A 19,655-nucleotide genomic window follows, 5' to 3' on the forward strand; every position below is an offset into this window, starting at 1 on the left:
TATTCCCTCTAAATGTTCTGCCTCCAGAAAGGAAGTTTGAAGGTGGGAGGTGATATAAGTTGGTGGGGGCTCAAGACATAAAGGCTCACGCTCATTCATCTCAGCCCTGAAAAAAATCCAGTCTCACCTCTCTCATCCATTCTCGAATCGTTTTGCCAGCTTCTTGATGCCACACATTGTGAACAGAGTCTGTCAACGCCACAGCAGTTACCTTATTTTTTACATCTGCTTCTCGTTGAATCATCTGTTTCAAAAAAAGAAAAGAAAATATTGGCTATAATTTTTTTCTACAGGGTACAGCCTGCTTAGTCATAGATAATAATATATTAAAAATAAAAAAAGCAATATGCATCTCTTGTTCAAAGTTACTCTGTTCTGCTCTTGTCCAGAGATGTGAAAAGGCCTAATATTTTCTCTTAAAAAAATAATACCACTTAAGTCTTAGAACTATGCAGCTCTATTATTTTCGATGTGGTTTGACAATTCAAGGATTAAAGGGATCACAAGGGGAAAGAGGGGGATTCCCTGAGGGTTTCCTTTACAAGTTTCTTCTACCACTTCCTATTTCAGTGCTTTAGGGAAGTTAGTACCTGTAGTTCACTTTTGGCTACTTAGGACTACCTTGCATTAATTTTCAATAGATGGTGCATAAGTACAGAAAGATATCTGGCTTTGACAACTCCTATTTAACTAGCCTGCTCTTCACCATGGCCTTGTAATTCCCTGGTGTTTTAAATGACCACAGAGATCTTTCTCTTCAAAGTCTATCAATATAAATTTGCTTCCTAATATATTTCTTTATTAGATAGATATTTCTCTCTCCTCCCTTCCCTCCCTAAAAATGGATGAATAAAATCTTAAAAAAAAAGAAAATTAAATGATTCTAAAATTTGAAAAAGAGTCATTGAAGAAACTGAAGAATTCATCAGTGGTCTACAAGATAAAGAAGCTGAAGAATAATAGTTCTATATTAAGAACACAAAATGCTTTAATAATTAAGTAGTGACCCTAATTTGACACAAGAAATATAAGAAAGTGTAATTAAAAATTACAGTTAAAAATTACAGTAGCTTTGAATTTCACAGCATGCTCCATTTCCTTTCATCAAATGTTTTTACTCCCTCTTGCTGATTTCTATGAATTGTATATCAAAAATATATTACCACATTTTAAAAAAAGGGAGAATTCAGAATGGTGATGGAAACTTACACAAAGAATATTGCAAGCTGTGTTTCTGATACCGAATGATGCCTGTTGGCATTCTGAATTTAAAGTGTCTCTCTCTTTTAAATTTCTTTAAACTCTGAGTATGCACATCCCCTTTTGCTGAATACTACCTAATAGGAATCTATTTCACGTTAACGCTGCCTCAGCAGCACTTCTGCACCTGAAATTTTTGTTCCCTGTGTTTTCTGTTAATATAATATGGAAATCTTAAAATCAATGTTGGATATCAATATCACAACATTAGTATAAAAATTCACCTTGCAGTATCAATATTTTTAAAAGCATAAAACAATACTCCAATTCTTCACATTCATTATTAAATAGTTGACTACTTTCTTCTAGAATAGATTTTATTTTAAAAACAGGTTTTCACTGGATCATGCTGGCGCTAGAATATAAAAATTTAAACCAACATTAGATAACAAAAAGCAAAATTCCACAACAGCGACTCCACCTGGCTCATGAAGAACCTATGTCCTTACTCTCACTTTCTAAACAGTAACACTTTTAGAGATCTAGAGCGACTGTTGCCAAAGTTACAAAATAAGAACATGTTTTTCTGGCATTCTGAGAATATGCCCGCATTTTAAAATACCTACCCTGGATTTTGTTGTGGTTATTGTTAGTATATATGCCAACTCATTTAGGGCAGTGGTGTCTGAAGACACTAAATATTGAGGACTATTTGTGAAATGATATAAAATTAAGTGTTGAATAGGCCGAGGATTTAGTAGCAAAAGTAGAAAATCTGGGGATTAAAATTCTACAAACCTGGAAAAATATTTAGTTGTTAGATGGACGAACAGAGAAAAAAAAACTCTGGTCTGCCAGAGTTTTTTACAGAGGATCTCAATGAAGAGCTGTTTACAAACAAACAGAGTAACAAAGAATTTCAAATATTTGACTGTTAAGGATTAGAACTGTAAATCAGCAAAACTCTTAAAAGTTTAGTTTTTCAGACTATTTCCCTCTGTTTCAGCTTTGCTGCAACCTGGTCTGGTAGTTCTGGGACCACCTGCAACTGCCATTTCTGTCCAGAGCCTCTGCCTCCTACGTTTGTTAGCCTGGTTCATGGCCCCCCTTCCCTCTCCTACTGCCTGCACTGGGAATGAGCACTGATGAAAAGTGTAGAGACTGGCAATAGTGGGGGTAGACTGAACACAGGAATCAAGGTTAAGAAACAGACCTTAGATGGAATATACCCAAAGCAAGAAATGGGTGAAGGATCAGATGGGCAGAGAAACAACTTCCATAATAGTCTATAATAGAAGGCCTTAATAGTCTGGAAAACCCAGAAATCTGAGAGGAAGTCTCATCACCAAAGGCTCACTAAATGTCAGTCTAAGGTGGAGGTGTGGTTTTATTAGGATCCGAAGATGTGAACACCTTGGAAACTCCTCGCAAAATTCTGTTTATGTAAGATACAAGTATTTATCTGGGAGAAGACTCTTAACTTTCATTGATTTTGAAAGGGGTCTTAGTCTCTAAAATTGGTAGGAACTATGGGATCTCAATGGTTCCATATAATCTTGAATAAACTATAAGATAACTGCTAAATGATCCCTTCAACTAATTATATTTAAGATGAATTTAACATCTATGCCAACATTTCAAACAGAAAGGACATTCCATTTTTGTTTTAATATCTTCAGTATGGGTCAGTACTCCCTACCTGAAGAAGTGAACCCTAAACTGGGTGGTCTTCAACCTACCCTATGAGAAGAAATGGATAATTTCATTTTCCCATATTTGTGGCCTAGCTGCCATGGCTCTCAGATAAACAGCTCTTACATTTCCAAGTCCAAGGGGACCCACTGAAAGAGGCCAGTGTGGGCTGGAGGTAGGCATGTATATATGTGCGTGCAGGCCCGTATTTTTATTTGCATATATAATATGTTTTAAACATGTTTTTGAGGGAAGTTTTAGTCTTTCATCAGCAAAAGCCAATACCTTTACAAAGAACTCTGACATGTGTTACACATATGCACTGTGAAGGTTACAGCATGTGAATCACAACTACAGGAAAGAATATTCTGAAAGAAACTCAAATAGTGCATGTTTCCTTTAGATTAGGATCTGACACTAGTGTACGTTTATAAATCTGAGGATCATTACTACTGTACGAGCATGAATGAATCATCACTCTGGTTAACAGCACGGTTGAGGTTTGAGATGTCTTTTTAAAAAAATATATATGTATATAAATAGATTAGCTCCCTCTAGAGCTCCTTGAGTTAAGATTTCAGATTAAGTTGTTTCAAAGGTTTGAAAAGTATGAAAAGCTGGCATCTTTTCACATTTTTGTTAGGAAGACTATAATTACACTCCATGATTCTACTTGAATGTAGTCTTTATGTGGTTTGATACACTATGATATTTCACCACAAACCTCTTCCTTCACTTTCCATTTCTGCATGTACATCCCCCAGTGTATGGCCCTCTGCCCTGTGGACTGAGTCCTACTGTGTTAAAAATGTGCCCTGGGCCAAGATGACTAATCAGCCAACACAGGATTTGGCAGTCTTTTCTGTTAATGTCTTCCTGAAGATTCTTTTGCACAAGTCAATCCCAATAGCATGCTACTCACAGAACAAATATCATCTCTGCTGCAACATTAAAACCTTGGTTCTGTCATCCAAGGCTCTTGAAGTACCTCTAGTGATTACAACTGAAATACACACTTTGGTAGATGAAATATGAAGACTAAACTGCCCAGCAGGAAATTCAGATAAGTATGACATTCAGCTCTCACAGTTCTGAATTCACAATTTTTTTTGAAAGTAGAGGCTTTTAAGTAGGTAGTCTTCATAGGGAATGCAATAGTAAGGTTCAAGGACTTTGGAGTCACATTCCCTGGGTTCAAATCCATGCTCTGCCATATCTAGTAACGATTCCTTAATTAAATTATTTCAGTTTTCTGTCTCAATTTCGTCACAGGTGAAAGGGAGATGATAAATACACCTAACTCTCAGAGTTATTGTGAGATAAGCTAGATATAAAGCAGAGGACCTGACACACAGAACATAGTTAAAACAGATGATTCCAAAAAAAACCACAACGCAGACTACCTCACAGGTATAAGCCAAGTACATTCTCTTTTCTCAATGTGGACAACAGAAGCTTAACTTAGAATGCATTTAATGACAAGTATTATTTTTTAAAGGTATAGATCCATACAGGAAAAATTATGAAAGGCTGTTTTTTCCCTTAGAGTATGTGGTTCAATAATTCTAAAACCATCTAGCTGAGTAGGAAGAGCTGATTATTGTGTCTGTTTAAAACCCTGTAATCAAAATGCTAGACCAGTAATAGCACCATGCACTTGGAAATTAAAGCAGGATAGTTGAAGCCATACTGTGATAGCTCCACATTCCTGCCACCAGCGGAGCTACGGCTTAGCAGTGCCAGGCTGGCAGGAACAGAGTCCCTTTACTGCTTTGTCTTCAGCATAGAGAGAGTGTAGCTGAATATATTTTTATAATCACAAATATGAAGAATGTCTAGAGGAAGGCAGTATAGTTTTATAGTTAAAGTATGCATAGCTTTGGAATTAAATGTCTGTCATTATATCTCTCACTATACAGACATATACAAGGTGGTCTGTACAGAAAGTATCCAGCCACAACCCATTAAAAATAGAGGCATTTATTGAAGAAGATACAAAAAACACTGTACATAGGACAATGATGCCTCAGTCTCCTTCAAAGTAGGCACCTTGAGACCTCACACAGTTCTCCCAATCGCCATCAGCTGCCCCCTCATATTTTCCTAAATCTCATGGATGGTCTGATATTCCTTCCCTTTCAAAGGTGATTTTAGTTTTGGGAAAAGCCAGAAGTTGCAGGGCTCCAAATCTGGGCTGTAGGGGGGCTGAGTCCCCTGGGTGATTAGATATTTTGCCAAAAAATCTCTGTACAAGACATGATGCATGAGTGGGTGCATTGTTGTGATGAAGCTGCCAATCACCAGCTGCCTATAGCTGTGGCCTTCTGAATTATCTAATCAATTTCTGCTGAGGAATGTTCAATCTTAATGTGAAATTTGATGTAGGTTTGTTATTCTGCTCACTCAGTCATTATGAATGTGAAGGCCACACAGTACACATGCTCACTCAAGATGTCTACTGCCCCCACTGACTAGTACAGTGAAGTGACCATTGTTCACACATGCACATTCCAGCCCACTCTCCTTGGCTGCCATGTTACACTGATGTTGTGCAAACCATTCTTGTTATATTAACAATGGTTGGACTTTTTTTTCCAGACAAACCTCATGTGTTGTTTAATCATTATAATACAAAAATGGGAACAATAGTTGTCACCTTACAGAGATGCTGGAGGATGAATGAGATAAAGCATGTAAGCAATCAATACTGTCAACTACCATTATTATTACCTTGACATTCATTTCTGATTTCTAAAATGTATCCTTCCTCTTAGATATGGCATCTATACACTCTTCAGTGGCATCGACATTTGTGTCGATAGGGTAGCAGTTAAGAAGTAAGTGCTCTACAACTGCTACACCCAGCCCTACTTCCTCAATTATGTAAAGTCATTTTGGCTTGTTTAAATGTTTTTAAAGGAAATAATTAGGTATATGGAGGGTGACAATACATTCCAGTTAGCTCAGGAAAGCTCTAGTTTATGCCTATTGACCTGCAATAATTATTAAGTGTCCTCTTGCACTGTTAAAAGTGCTCTTGGATGGTAACACCTGGTTTGGATGAAAAATTACATGGCTACTGTACATATAAATATTAACATAGAAGTTAAATGTTACCCTAGCAAATAGATGCACCTTATAATGTTTCAGCATGTGCAATGCTTAGCAATTTAAGCACATACCCAAAACCTATATAGTTATCACTAGGAAATAACCATGTAGGAAAACATACAAGAAATATTTCCAGAAGTTCCTAAGTTCAAACATAAGGGAAAGCCTTAGTACTGTGCTGAGCCCCTCACAGATGGACACGCAGCCTCACACCCTAGGTAGGTAAACATGGCCAGCTGGAACTCCACTGCAGCAACAGGATAAGACAACATTCTCTTTTCCTGTGCTTTGAAGCCCTAGCTTCAATTCTTACAACCTTTGTCTAATTTCAGGAAGGAAAGGGCTCTCCACAGGCAAGAACCCCAAGGGATAGGGTATGTAAACTGAAACTTCTTGGGTCACATGCATTTATGAAGATAAGTCTCCAGCCACCAGTTAGCGAATGGCAAGTTATGATTTATTATTTCAGGCAGCCAGAAGAGAGCAGTAATAACTTCCTTTTCCTTTCCTGCCTAGACCACGGTGCCACGTGCAGACTCCTTCAACAACAAAAAAGCATGTGTAAGGGAGGTTTAAAAGAAAAAAAAACATAAATAAATATTAAGTGATTGACAATCTGGGAGCTGGGAAAAAAGACCAGTGCTTTACAAAAATACATGATACGAGAAAATAGGCAGCAGTTTGAAAAATTTACTCTAGCAATCAAGAAAACAGCATGTTAACTGTAAGAAAAAAAAAATAAAAGAGGCCACACATTAAGAAAACAATGTAAGAGTTTATCACAGTGACTTATTTAATTAAAATAATTAAAATGTTTAATTAAAATATTAAAGTCATGTAATAAGTAGACTTATTAATAAAGACTGATATCTAAAGACAGATAATAAGTAGGTAAAGTATTATAAAATATAGGTTTGAAAATTATAACAAATATAGATGAAGTAGATATATTATTAAAGTATAAGAAAGGACTAGACTTTGCCAGTCCAAAAAACTAAGGCAGGCTTAGCAAAGGAGATGTTTAAATGGTGACGTGGTCTTAAAGAAAAATGAGAAAACATGAACGTTTCATAAACATATCGCAAGAAATATTTTTGATGCAAATAAGTAGTAAGCATGTTCACAATACTCAGTTTAAAAATCACTTATGAGCCTTCATTAATTGATAGATACTAAAAATACTTTGGTGTATATATAGATAGCAAATTTGTCACTCCTTGAATGGTTTAAAATTTGTGGCAAAAGATTTCATTAGGTTTGGCAGGGGCAAGCATATATATTCAGTTGGGAGAGTGTTAATACACTTAAGTTTTAAAGCACACCATTTTCTTCTGGTCTGGGGAAAAAGAAAGATAAAAGCAAAAGATTTCCTTCCACAAAGATATACAGTAGATAACCAGAGTATAAAAGATTACATTATTTAACAAATTTCTTTTAAAAGCATTTACACTAGGTGTGAGGCAGTGGATATGTTAATTGGATTGGCTGTGGTGAATATTTCACAATGTATACATTTATCAAGGCCATTTAGTAGTATATCTTAAATATATACAATTTCTGATTGTCCATTATAACTCACTAAAGCTAGAAAAAACCTTTACATTGAATTTCCACATAGATGTTTAGTGTATTTAAAATTTAAAGGGTTCTTCTCAAATTTCTTTATTAAAAATTCAGGTTCCAATTACCCGTATTATTTTCAATATATTTTAGAGACTGTATATTCCATTACCCGGCATAAGCAGAGAAAGCAATATTCTAATATATCAAGTATTCTAGGTAATACATTTTTACTATAGAGTTGAGGAACATATGATTTCTGGCTCTTCAGGAGGGCAGGTTCAGGTAAGTTCTGTAGAAACCCTTAACATTCTGAGTATTTATATGTACATTATCACTTAGACAGAGTGATTTCTTTTTAAGTATATTGGTAGTTGAGGGAATATGCACCTGTTTTATAGATGAGGAAATTGATGCTTAGAGAAAATGAGTTGCCTATATTCACATAGTAAGTGCCACAACTAGATTTTTAAAAAGGATTGTAGTTATTTATTTTTAGAGAGAGGGAGACAGAGAGGGAAATATAGATATACAAGAGAAACATCAATAGGTTGCCTCTCGCATGCCCCTAAGAGGGGGCCTGGTCCACAACCCAGACATGAGCTCTGACCATGAACAGGTGACCTTTCGGTTTGCAGGGCAATGCCCAACCCACTAAGGTAGATCTTTAAACTGCTAATCAAATCCTATGTCGCTATATCATGACTATGTGTATATAATATTCTGCACTTTGTTTTGGTAATGATTATATAAGGATGTTGCTCACTGTCTTTCTTTCCTACTGAATTGTAGGCTACAAGAGGGCAGGACCATATGTGTGAGGTAAATTCCACATCTCCATTCCCTGCTCAAAAACTGGCACATAATTGGTGCTCAAACATCATTTGTGGAATGAATGGAGGAGCTATTGACAGAAATGGAATCAATCAGGAAAGGGATGGTTAGGAAGTTACAGTGATGTCTGGTTTGGCATATTTAGAAATAGACCACATTGTAGGTTGAGTTCATCAGGGAACAGGCTCTGAGATGGAGGATATTTACAAAGGAGTGTTCTTAAGATCAACATCTTAGGAAAGATGGGGAACAAAGCAGGAATGGGCAGAGAGATGTCAAGATGAGAAGCAAGTCCAGCTACACCCTTGCATTACCCCGGGGAGCTCTGGACACAGAATGACCCTTCAGCATCATCCCAAAATGGCTTGGCTTTTAATGTGTCACCTTGTTCTGTCTTTGAATATGGGCATCCACAGCAGCCAAAGCAATTCCTAAAGGGGCCCACAACTGAAAGATGTCTGTTTAAAGCACCCGCAAGAGCTGGGGCAACAGGTCCTCTGTTGAAGGAACAACTGGCAGTGTATCACAATATCTACTAGAGGCCATTACTGATGTTAAGCATTAGCCTACTGTCCATCCCAATCTAAGTCATCCTTCCAATCTACCTAGCACTCTGTCATGTTTGTGCACTCAGGATTACATTATGATTTAACTCACTAGTATCTATGAGATCAAGTAAATTTATCTCAGATTTTAGGTCTCACAATTCAATGCCATATTATCTATCCTATCAAATTTTGTGTTCTCATCCAACTAAAGATCATAAAGAGAAAAACATAAAGTTAAAAGATGGAGAAGCACTGACTATTAAAAATCATAAATAAGTCAGTAACAAGTTTCAAAAATTATCCTATAAATCCACTGGGAAATGATTTGATTATCTGAATTTCAAATAAAATATATATGTCAGATGAAGCAACGTATACTTGTGATTTCAAACTTGAATGCACTGGGGTACAACATAACTAACTCCAAACTTCAAATAAAATATGCAATCGTCACTATTGGTACCTGCCACAATAAAATGAAACCTGGTTGTATTGGGAGAGGAAAAGGAAGGGTGAGCACAGAGAGGTTTCACTGTGAAAGTAGCTAGGTGAGCTTTTCAAATCTCAGCCTTTAACTACTATGTTTAAAGAAAACAAAGACTGTGTTATATAAAATTTGACACTGAAGACATTTGAGATTTTGATTCTTTTCTAGACCTCAGTTACTCTGTGTCCTCAGATAGTTCTGAGGTTTTGCCTCTAGAAATTCAGGGTAAACTTCATTTGATCATATTTCTTCGAATGGAGGCTCAGGTTGACACAAAAATGGTGTGGTACAGATCTAATTTGCATATATTGGAGGGGTTATCTTAACTTTTAGATTCCAGTATAGGCGCTGATCCATTGATATAGTAAAGAAAGAGCATCTAAATATTCTTAAAGCATTAGGTGTGAATCAATTGTAGGTTTCTGGGGAGAGGTTGACATCCATTTTTAATGGGAAAGTGAAATCATTGTAATAAGTATTTGTCACAGGCTTTCCACATTGTTTGAAAATATTTGAACAAGGATACGCAGATGGCTCTTCTAACACAGAAATGTATGCTAAATACCAGGAACTTCTGTACCTGCTTAAACATTCAAGTGAATCCTGTTGCTGGAAGAAATTTATATTCAACTCAACTTACATGGGCTGTTTAAGTGCATACTCTACTGACCTACAAATATAGAACAATCCTTTAAGATGGAACTTTTTAATATGATTCTGATTATATGTTGTTATTTTTCTTATAAAAGCACATCTCAAATTTCTAAAATGATAACAAAAGACTATGAGAGGAAATGGTTTGAAATATGTTAATCTGAGATAGGACATTTGGGGATTGTATTTACTGCACAAAATGATATAAATTTTAGGTGAAAGAAAAGATGATATCGGTATAAAAGTAGCTAGTTACACCTCAGTGTCTCTGGTTCTACCTTCATTTCACATGTAGATATACCACATGTAGTAAAAGAACACTTCTGAGTTCAATACCAGTGAACCACAAACAACAGTGACTACACACCAATACCTCCATCAATACCCACCATGCTGGAAAACACTGGAGCAGCCCTTCAGAGCACTAACTGGAAGAGGAGAATCCTGACACCTATCAGCTGATGACAGCTCTGATGCCAGATAGCACTGAAAAATTTACACCAAGGAAGGGTTTATGTGTGAGTGAAAGAGAATTATTCTCTAGGCTATTTTTTAAAATTCCATTTTTTTCTTCATGTGTCTATTCATTAGCACTTCTTTGGGGGATATTCCACTAGTTGAGCCAATGATTTAGAGTTTATATTCTACAGTCATTAAATATCACCTTCGTTACATGAGTATAAAATAATTCAAACAGCAAGAATCTAAAGTAAATATAAGTAGGCAGCACAGTACAGGATGTTTAATAAGCAACGGTATTTATTATGGTAGGAAGCAGAATTTCTGTTACATCGCACCTTTTGTTAAGTAGCCAATTTAGCCAATATGAAATCCTATAAAATGGCAAAGATATAAAAAGGAGTCAGTAGTTCACTAATTTAGAAAGTCAATTATATGTCACTGTTTCATATCGGGTTAATTACTTCATTTACATTTTTGGAATTTTAAACTAGTGCATGAAAGGTGACAGATTGACGGCACTGCAGACTGAAATTCTTACGTTAATTTTCTTGAGTGTTAATAATATAAAAGGCAATACACAAGACAGAATTACACATAGGTTTTATCTAACAAGATTATAAATAAAATAGAGAGACATGGTGTGGAAACAGGAGAACAAGAGAAATGCTTTCAGCGAAACTTTACTGAAGAGGTAGGAGGTAGATAAGCTTCTATATTGTTCTTCTAAGCATATGTGTACGAAAGAATGGAGGTCAAATATCAACAAAACATCAGCGTGTCTGAAGGGAGGAGAGTGAGTGACATTCAAGAGATGTTATACGAAAAAAATCCTGAGTGAAAAAAACACAAAGTGACTACCTGTGGGGAAAGTTATAATCAGGAGTGTAATAAGTGGGGGGTGGAGGGGTGGGGGAGGAGATACTACCATAGACAAAGCACGAAGAAGACAATGCACAGGGATGAGGAACAAATGTTGAATTTCCATAGTTCTGATCCTAACCCACTTTCACAAGAACCCAGCCTGTCACTTCTCGCTGTGGGTGTCATGATGAAATCTACCATACTACTTTATGTCACTAAGTTGTCAGGAAAAGCAAAGCTTCTCTCAGTCTGTTTCTTCCCCCACAACCACCAGCACATACTATGATCTATTAGTCTCTTTCCTCTTCAAACAGAAAGGACAATAAACCCAATGCTGAATTTTCTAGTACTTGAATCAAATGCTTCTAGAAGTTAATTTGATATTGATGCCACTTTTTATTATTTGTGGGAGTAAATGGGCCCCTAAAGCCTTAAAACTTACATTCTAGTAGTCATGAATGCAATGCAATTCTATGGTCTCCCCTATGGCCTTTTACTTAAAAGAATACATTTCAAGTAGCATCATGGTTTACTAAAACCAGTTTAAATATTTATTAATATGAACATTACCTATAATATAGAAGAATGAAAAGTTGTCAGAGACATTAGAAACTAGTCCAATTCGTTTTTGCACAGATGAGGAAACAGGTGAAATGCCTTAGATGTCACCTCTAGTTTCAACCAACTATTGGTATAAGCTCAGCTATGATTTCAAGGTCCACAACCGATAATGCTTCTCCTTCACTCTCTACCATGGTACCTAAAAGCACAGGTGTCATTAGTTCCTGGATGATGAGTCTTAGTGCTTTGTTTCCTTATAGTACCCTAGGCTCCAAAGTGACATAGTATTTTGCCAATTTTGGGGTTTACAGGCCACCAGAGTGGTTTGCACACTAGCTGCTTTAATTCCGTGGACAGAACGCCTGTTGTTGTTTTTTTTTTTCCTGATCAATTTGGCAGGTAAAGTCAGTCAAACTGGTTTCTTTATGTAGATACTGCCTTACTATGGAAATGAATGTGAAAACATTCATCTTTGTCAGAAATTATGTCAAATTATTCAAATTTATTGGTGAATTACAGCAAACATCCCAGCTGATGAACATCTCAGTCATATGTTTTTTAGAGAACACTTATGGTTCTGAAAAGATAACATTGCAGTGAGCTCTCCCATTCTGACGCAATGATGTCTGGAGAGAAGATCAATTATTACTCAAGATAATAATTTATTTTAATCACAAAAGTTTCCAAAGATGTCGAGCACTAGAAGTATTAAAATATGACCCTTCAGACAGTGTTGCTATTGTTTTCTCCTCTCCTTGTTGTGTTCCTCTTTCAAAATCCTTCAGAAGCTGTCTCTAAGACTTTCTGTCAGTTTCCATCTTTTCCATAGGCAAACTGCAGCCTTCACGTTAACACTGCCTCTCTGGCTTGAGGTAATAAATGATTAGCTATAGCACAATGGAGTGATGTTCATGTTATTTTTTGCTGTACTATACTCAGCCAATGTCTCAAAAATTAATGCAAGTATATCAAGATCTGAAATTAACTTTTTATAGCCAAAAGCAATGTCCTGCTAGGAAGGGAAAAACCTATTATAAATGGGCTGGCATCTGATTGTTTGTAGATGGTGAGTACCAGAAAAAAAAATCAAATTATAAAATGCTGAATATAACAAAAGCTGCCCCATATTGATTAATCAGGGCTTTGTTTATGAACTGATAAGGTCTAACTAGGTAGTATCAATGCTGAGTAAGTGACTGATGTTTTACTAAAGATCAGAGATGAACCTAAGTCAGCTAATGCTCTTATGTTATGTAGAAAAAATTAGAAAAAAATACTTGTGATAAAAATAACACACTATTTCTCTCTGAACTATGTATTAACCTTGAAAGTTTTTTTCTAACAAATTACCTAAAACTAGTCATGCTTAATATATTTAAATGTATGCTATTAAATAAACACTATCAAATCCCTTTGGAACATTAGAACAGAAAAGAGTCAACCTAGGAAAATGTACATATTCATATCTCTTTGAAAATATTTTTGAACATTCTCATTAAAATACCCATTCAGTGGAAACCAATTCGGGGTGCCATGAGGCAGAGGTCCTTTACCAATTTTACTGAAAACTGTCCAAGTGCTGATGCTCAGATATCCTACTAGAGTTCCGCCCAAGCTTCACTGTGCTAGCATACCTTTTGTCCCTTTTTGGTTAGGACATAAAGCATAAGCCATGAAACTTTAAAATCTGTAAAAATACTTTATCCTAATTACTCATGTTAAAAATCAATATCTTTAGCTAATAAAAGCAATGAATGATTTAACTGCATGTTTTAATATATATAACACATGGCTATAACTCTAGAGGAGAAGAATGTGAAATTTTAAGAGTTCTCTCATGGATCTGATTAATTAGAACAGGGAAAAATATTTTCCTACATTCTATAGGCTATTGATTGCTTTCCACCTTTGGAGGGGCAGGAAAAGAGAGGAGGAGAGAGAGGTTTTTTTTTTTTTTTTTAATAAATTTATTTATTTTTAGGGAGGGAAGGGGGAGAGAGAGAGAGACAGAAAGAGAGAGAGAGAGAGAGACAAGAGAAACATCAATGTGCGGTTGCTGGGGGTTATGGCCTGCAACCCAGGAATGTACCCTAGCTGGGAATCGAACCTGGGACACTTTGGTTCCCAGCCCGTGCTCAATCCACTGAGCTACGCCAGCCAGGGCTTGGAGAGAGAGTTTTACTTAAAAAATAATAGAAAAAGTCATTCATGTCCTTAAAGATGAACAGGTAGTCCTGTAGTTTGAAACATGAGTATTTAGGTCTAGAATGGACATTAAGATTTTTTTAAAAAAAAAAGGCAATAAAAAATCTTTATATTTTTAGGAAGATCAAACTGTAACTGCCCATTGAAAAAGTTTCATTGTGTTAATTCAATAACAACTAGTAGCCACAGCTCTAATCTATAAATATAGTAGTGAATGGTATATTCATTTTTACCATTTTTACCATCAAATATTCATTTCTCTCTTTTCATTTTTAAGTGACTAAAATAGAAGATTAAATATGGTCTTTAAAATAGTTTAGAAGAAATGCAGGTCACTTCTGAGCTAAGTCCATGCTTCAAAATAATAAATAAAATCACTTAAATTTAGAAGCAAAAAGGTACAAATTACTGCTACTTGTGCTCTTCATTCTTATCCTTTTGCTTATCTTTCTCTTGACCTTTATCCAAATGCATCACACTAACTTTTGAATGCTTTCTCTCACTTGATTTCTAAAGCTGTTCATCACACTTGCTGGCTAGAAGCACAGCTGGCAAGGGATCTAAACCTCATCACTGGGCAAACTCGCCCTTCTGGTTTTGCCAAGAATGACATTTCCAATGGAAAAAAAAAGTTACTGTATGGGACACAGGATACTGTATTTGTTGGTGAAAACCAATAACTCCACTCCCTTTGTTAGCACTACATATAGGCATTAGAAGTAAAACCAAAATAACAAAGAATTAAGTAGCCTAGAGATCTCTAAATTCAACTGTTAATTAAAGTAGGAACACAGAAATCAGCCTAGTATTTTTACTCATTTTCTGAAGAAAGATGCAACTGAGGATAAGCAGTGCCCCCTAGTGTCAATAACCACAGACAAGAAAAGCTAAAGGGAACTTGCTAATGTTAACTGAACTAAAATTATTAAAAATATATGCATGTGATAAATTATAAATCCATCATTATTTAAATTCAAAATTTCACATGTATGTCAAGTCATACCATTTAATCATTTATTTAATATTGATTTGCTCAGGAATGCACACTCACACGAACACACACACACACACACACACGTGCACGCACTGTATGCAGAATGACATGGCCAAGATGTCTTTAATGTTCCAGGCAGCTCAGAAAAAATATTCCACCCAGCACAGCAGGCCATGCATGAAGCGGGTGTCAGCAAGCCTGGCAGAATCACTCACTGTGAAGACAGTTAATAGGAACTGCTGAATATACAACACAGGCAGTATGGCCTGAATGGCTGACGTGGAATGGCCAGAGTGGAGTCAGAAGGTTTTAAACCTACCCAAAATTGTAATTAAACCTGTAATGAATGTTTAAATGCTTTTTTGCTTTTGTTGGTAATAGGAAGTTAGCGTATTTAGTCTATCTTAAACATTGCTATTGAAAACACTTTAACTTTTACTGTGCGTATTCCAAACACTGGATCCTAAATTTTATCTACAAATAAATAAAATACACATCTGTCTATAAGAAGAAATGCAACAAAAAATTCAAATATTAAAAAATGTTACATACACTTTATGGAATTTAAGTTGGGAAATAATTTTTCTGACATAATCTATAAGAAAACTTAAGTTATTTTTAAAAGACTAATGAGGCATCTATAGAGTGACATGTGATGAAAAGATAAAGTGAGCTCCTCATTCCACAAAATTTTGTCTAGGTCACTAAGTTATGAATTTACTTTCTGTCATGTTATCTGTAAATGGAAGCAAAAGAGAAAAACAGCCCCATGGAAAAATACCATACAAATAAAAATGCTAAATCAAGAAAGAGGAAAAAGCCAAGAGTTCTAGGTATATATGTCTCAAAAAAACTGCTAATGAAAAATCAATTAATAGGAAAACTAATGCTGAATTTTATTTGCATACAAGTACAAGAAAAGATAGTTCAAGCCTATTTAAAAAATGCATTTACATAGGAAACTGTTAACTACTTTTCCATATAAACCAATAGTACATATACTGCAGTTTTGCATTTTAAAAAGCAAAAAACATCATTAGGCTTTTCAAAAAGATTCCAATGTGCATTTAAATTGCTCCATCTTTTCAATGAGTAAGGTGCAAATGCAACAGTTTACTAGCTATAAAACAATGTCCATATGATAAGAATAGATAGGTATTTAGGTCCTCTACAGTAACTGTAGCTGACACTTCAACTACTTAAGTATAGAAAAAAGTTCTAAAATGCCTATTATCAAGGGATTTTTTTTTTTAGTTTAACTTGGGCAAAGTTAAAATAGCTAGTGATTAAAGAACAACAATCTTCTTACTCATCACATAATTTAGGTAATATTAAGGATATAAACACAGATGGACATATTTATGTTTGTGTAAATTGTATTAATGTCTATCTACTGCATCAAAAATATGAGCTATTTCTCATAAAAATTTCCACAGGAAATGGAATTTTATCCTTTATTAGTAAAAAAAAAGTACTTACTTAGCTAAGTAGTAGTAAAAAACTGAACTCGAGTGTGTAATCATTAGTGGAGAAGCCTGATTTTTTTCCCCTCGTATAACATGCTACTGCAATTGGCATCAAAATTAAGTAATTTCTCGTTAGTCTTCAATAAGCAAAAACATTATTTATAGGAAGTTTCTGTGTTCTTTTATCTCTCTTACAAATTTTTGTTTTTATGGATACTTACAGCTTCGTCTTTAATTCAACTATAGACTATATGGTGATTATTTGTTATTAATGTAGTCACAAAGTAATATGAGATTTTCAACTTCAACCCAGAACATACCTATATTACTTCCCAAAAGACCCCAAAAAAGGGAAAGGCATAAATTCTAAAAACTAGGAGATAATGGAACATCACTAGAAACGCTGCCATTTTTTGAGATTAAAAATTAGGAAATTTTTAGAATTAACCCTAAACATCTCTATATGACACTGGGGACATATGAATAAATGTCCAGAGCCAGGTTTGTTTTTTTCTGTTTTTGGGTTTTTTGGTTTTTTTTTTTTTTTTGGTTGTAGAGAAAGAAGAAGGTAAGCAGGACCATGCTGTTGTATAAAAAAGATAATGAGTTAGTAGTATGAAGACAGTGAAGCTAGGTTCATACATAACTGAAAAGAAATAATGATTAAAAGCTATTATTATTCCTACATGGTTAAAAAAATGGAAATGGTTTGTAGTTCATGCACTCTATCATCACATTAACATTCCTGTGATTTAATTTGATTTCTTTTTCAGAACAGCTCAGATAAAAAGAGTTTGAAAATATATGTACACAGATACCAACACCAAGATAAATTTTAATATGTGAGCTTTTAGTTTTAATTTCATAGAGCCCACATAAAAATGTTCAAATACAAAATTTCTTCTGCACATGTGTTCTAAACAACTACAAATGAGAAGATTCTTGTGGAGTGTTTAGAGGCAGAAGAAAAGTATAAAAAATAATTTCAAAGGAAGGTATTTCCTTAACATATGTGTATTCATTTGGGTATCTAGCAAGTAAATATCATTTGGAGCTGTTCATATTTACCAACCATGGTTAATACTTGCTTATTAACCAATATATGTTGTTCATTTACATAATCTTGGGGCAGGAGTGAGGAAGAGTAAGAGGAAGGTAGTTAACTTCTATTTTATTCAAAATTATATAATCTTTGTTTATGTTTTATTCCTCAGAAAAGTAACACTTTTGCATAAAGCAAAGTACATCACATTGTACTGATATTTTAAATATTTTATTTTGAAAAATGTCTAACTTTTATGTATACTGTGAGTTAAAACAGTATACAATTAAATTGTGAGTTACAATTAAATTGTAAGTTTTAACCAACCAGAAATATGTAATACTACCCATACAGAATTTTAGAAAACTTACAGGCACATCCTTCATGATGAGATATCAAATTTTATTTCAGGAAGCCAAAAAAATACATTTTTTGATATTTTATAAAGAGATGCATTTTTAAATACATAATTAATGATGAAGGATTTTTACTACAAAGTTACTGTGGCATTATTAGAAAGTCTCAGACTCATAGTATGCTTACACTGGAAACACAGTAATTTCTTGGAATCACTAATAAATAAATATATGACACTCTGTGAAAGGGAAATAAGAAGAGGCTGAAATCATTGTACCCTTTCTTCCATGATTTAAAAATTATTATTCCTATATTTGAAAACTTTTTAGCAATTCCTTGCTTTTCATCAGATATGAGAAAGAGTAATAGATTTCACTGGACAACTTTTTAGCAGATATTTTATCTACTTTATATTTCCTATCATCTTACAGCAAAGCCCCCATGTTCCCAGTAATGCTTTATAAAGAGTCTGAATGCCGTGAACATAATTCAGACTCAGACCTCCACGTCCCTGTGTGGGGAAGTCTGGAGAACTCTGGTCCCGGGTATTACCTGAGCAGTAATAAAAACAGCAGCCATCACACTACATCCTGATCATTACACAAAGGCCAAGTTCTTTTTTTGGCCCATCAAACACTGACCTATATTTCTTCAATTCAGGTTCATACAAGAAACTGACCATGTAGTGTAAATTTGGGGGAAGAAATACAGCAATTGTGACTAAATTACATAGCAGAAAGTCTGGCCAGCTCAAATGCGTATTTATACTATTCATAGTTGCTCATGGCCACTTGTATTTGGGGTTGTCACTCACTCTTATAAGGGAGGGGTTTTCAATAGATCTCCTGTCACACATACACTTGTTGGTTGTATGCAGTCAATGGTTCTTCCACATAGCTAAGCAAAAGCATTTTTCAACATCTGATTTAGCTTGTTTGATCATGGGCTGCTGTGAAATAAAAGGCTCTTCTGACTTCTGAGGTAAAAGAGCTTTCCTTCACTCATGAGATTATTTTACACCTAGCAGGAACTTAAGATATATACTCCTTCATTCAGATATGCAAATATAACCACCAGAGACAAGTAAATTATGCAAGATGATGTACATTTCATTTCAGCTGGAAAAATGTGCAAACACTATATAATTCCATTTCAGAGAGCTATACTTGAACCAAGTTGTGATGCACGGAACAAAAGTTGCAAAGTAGTATCTATTTTTCCATAGATAGGATTCAGCTTTAAAGAGCTGTTTTTAAGTACTCGAAGAGGTTTTTCATTTTAATACTTTTATATGCCTTTTTCATTGGTATTTTCACAAACTATCAAACCTATCTTCAACCTTAAAAAATAATTACATCACTATTTTATGAACACTTTTTTCATGTTTTTATGATTTATATACAAATATGATTAGCAATTTTAGACAGTCTAGTTAAACTCTGACCAACCAAAAAATAATTGTGCCAGTGGAAGACCATATTTTGTAATATACATTATTTACATTAATAGTAATTCTGCTTACTGACACTTCTACATGATAAATAAATTTCATATGACTCATGTATATTTCTCATTAATGTTATAGCTTTCAGAGGTCGCCTTTTAAAATAGCAAATGACAT

General features: G+C 34.8%; 1 protein-coding gene across 5 annotated transcripts in view; it reads right to left on the bottom strand.

Annotated features, from left to right (window-relative positions):
• Nucleotides 1-19,655, bottom strand: part of FAM172A (family with sequence similarity 172 member A) — a 410,616-nt gene that overhangs the window by 157,510 nt on the left and 233,451 nt on the right. For all 5 annotated transcript variants that reach the window (XM_028531429.2, XM_028531422.2, XM_036020535.1 and 2 more), the window contains one exon: nt 128-244. In XM_028531429.2, the coding sequence (XP_028387230.1) occupies nt 128-244 (117 nt within the window). The remainder of the gene's footprint in view (nt 1-127; nt 245-19,655) is intronic.

Source organism: Phyllostomus discolor, chromosome 3 (genome assembly GCF_004126475.2).
Source record: "Phyllostomus discolor isolate MPI-MPIP mPhyDis1 chromosome 3, mPhyDis1.pri.v3, whole genome shotgun sequence".
NCBI lineage: Eukaryota > Metazoa > Chordata > Mammalia > Chiroptera > Phyllostomidae > Phyllostomus > Phyllostomus discolor.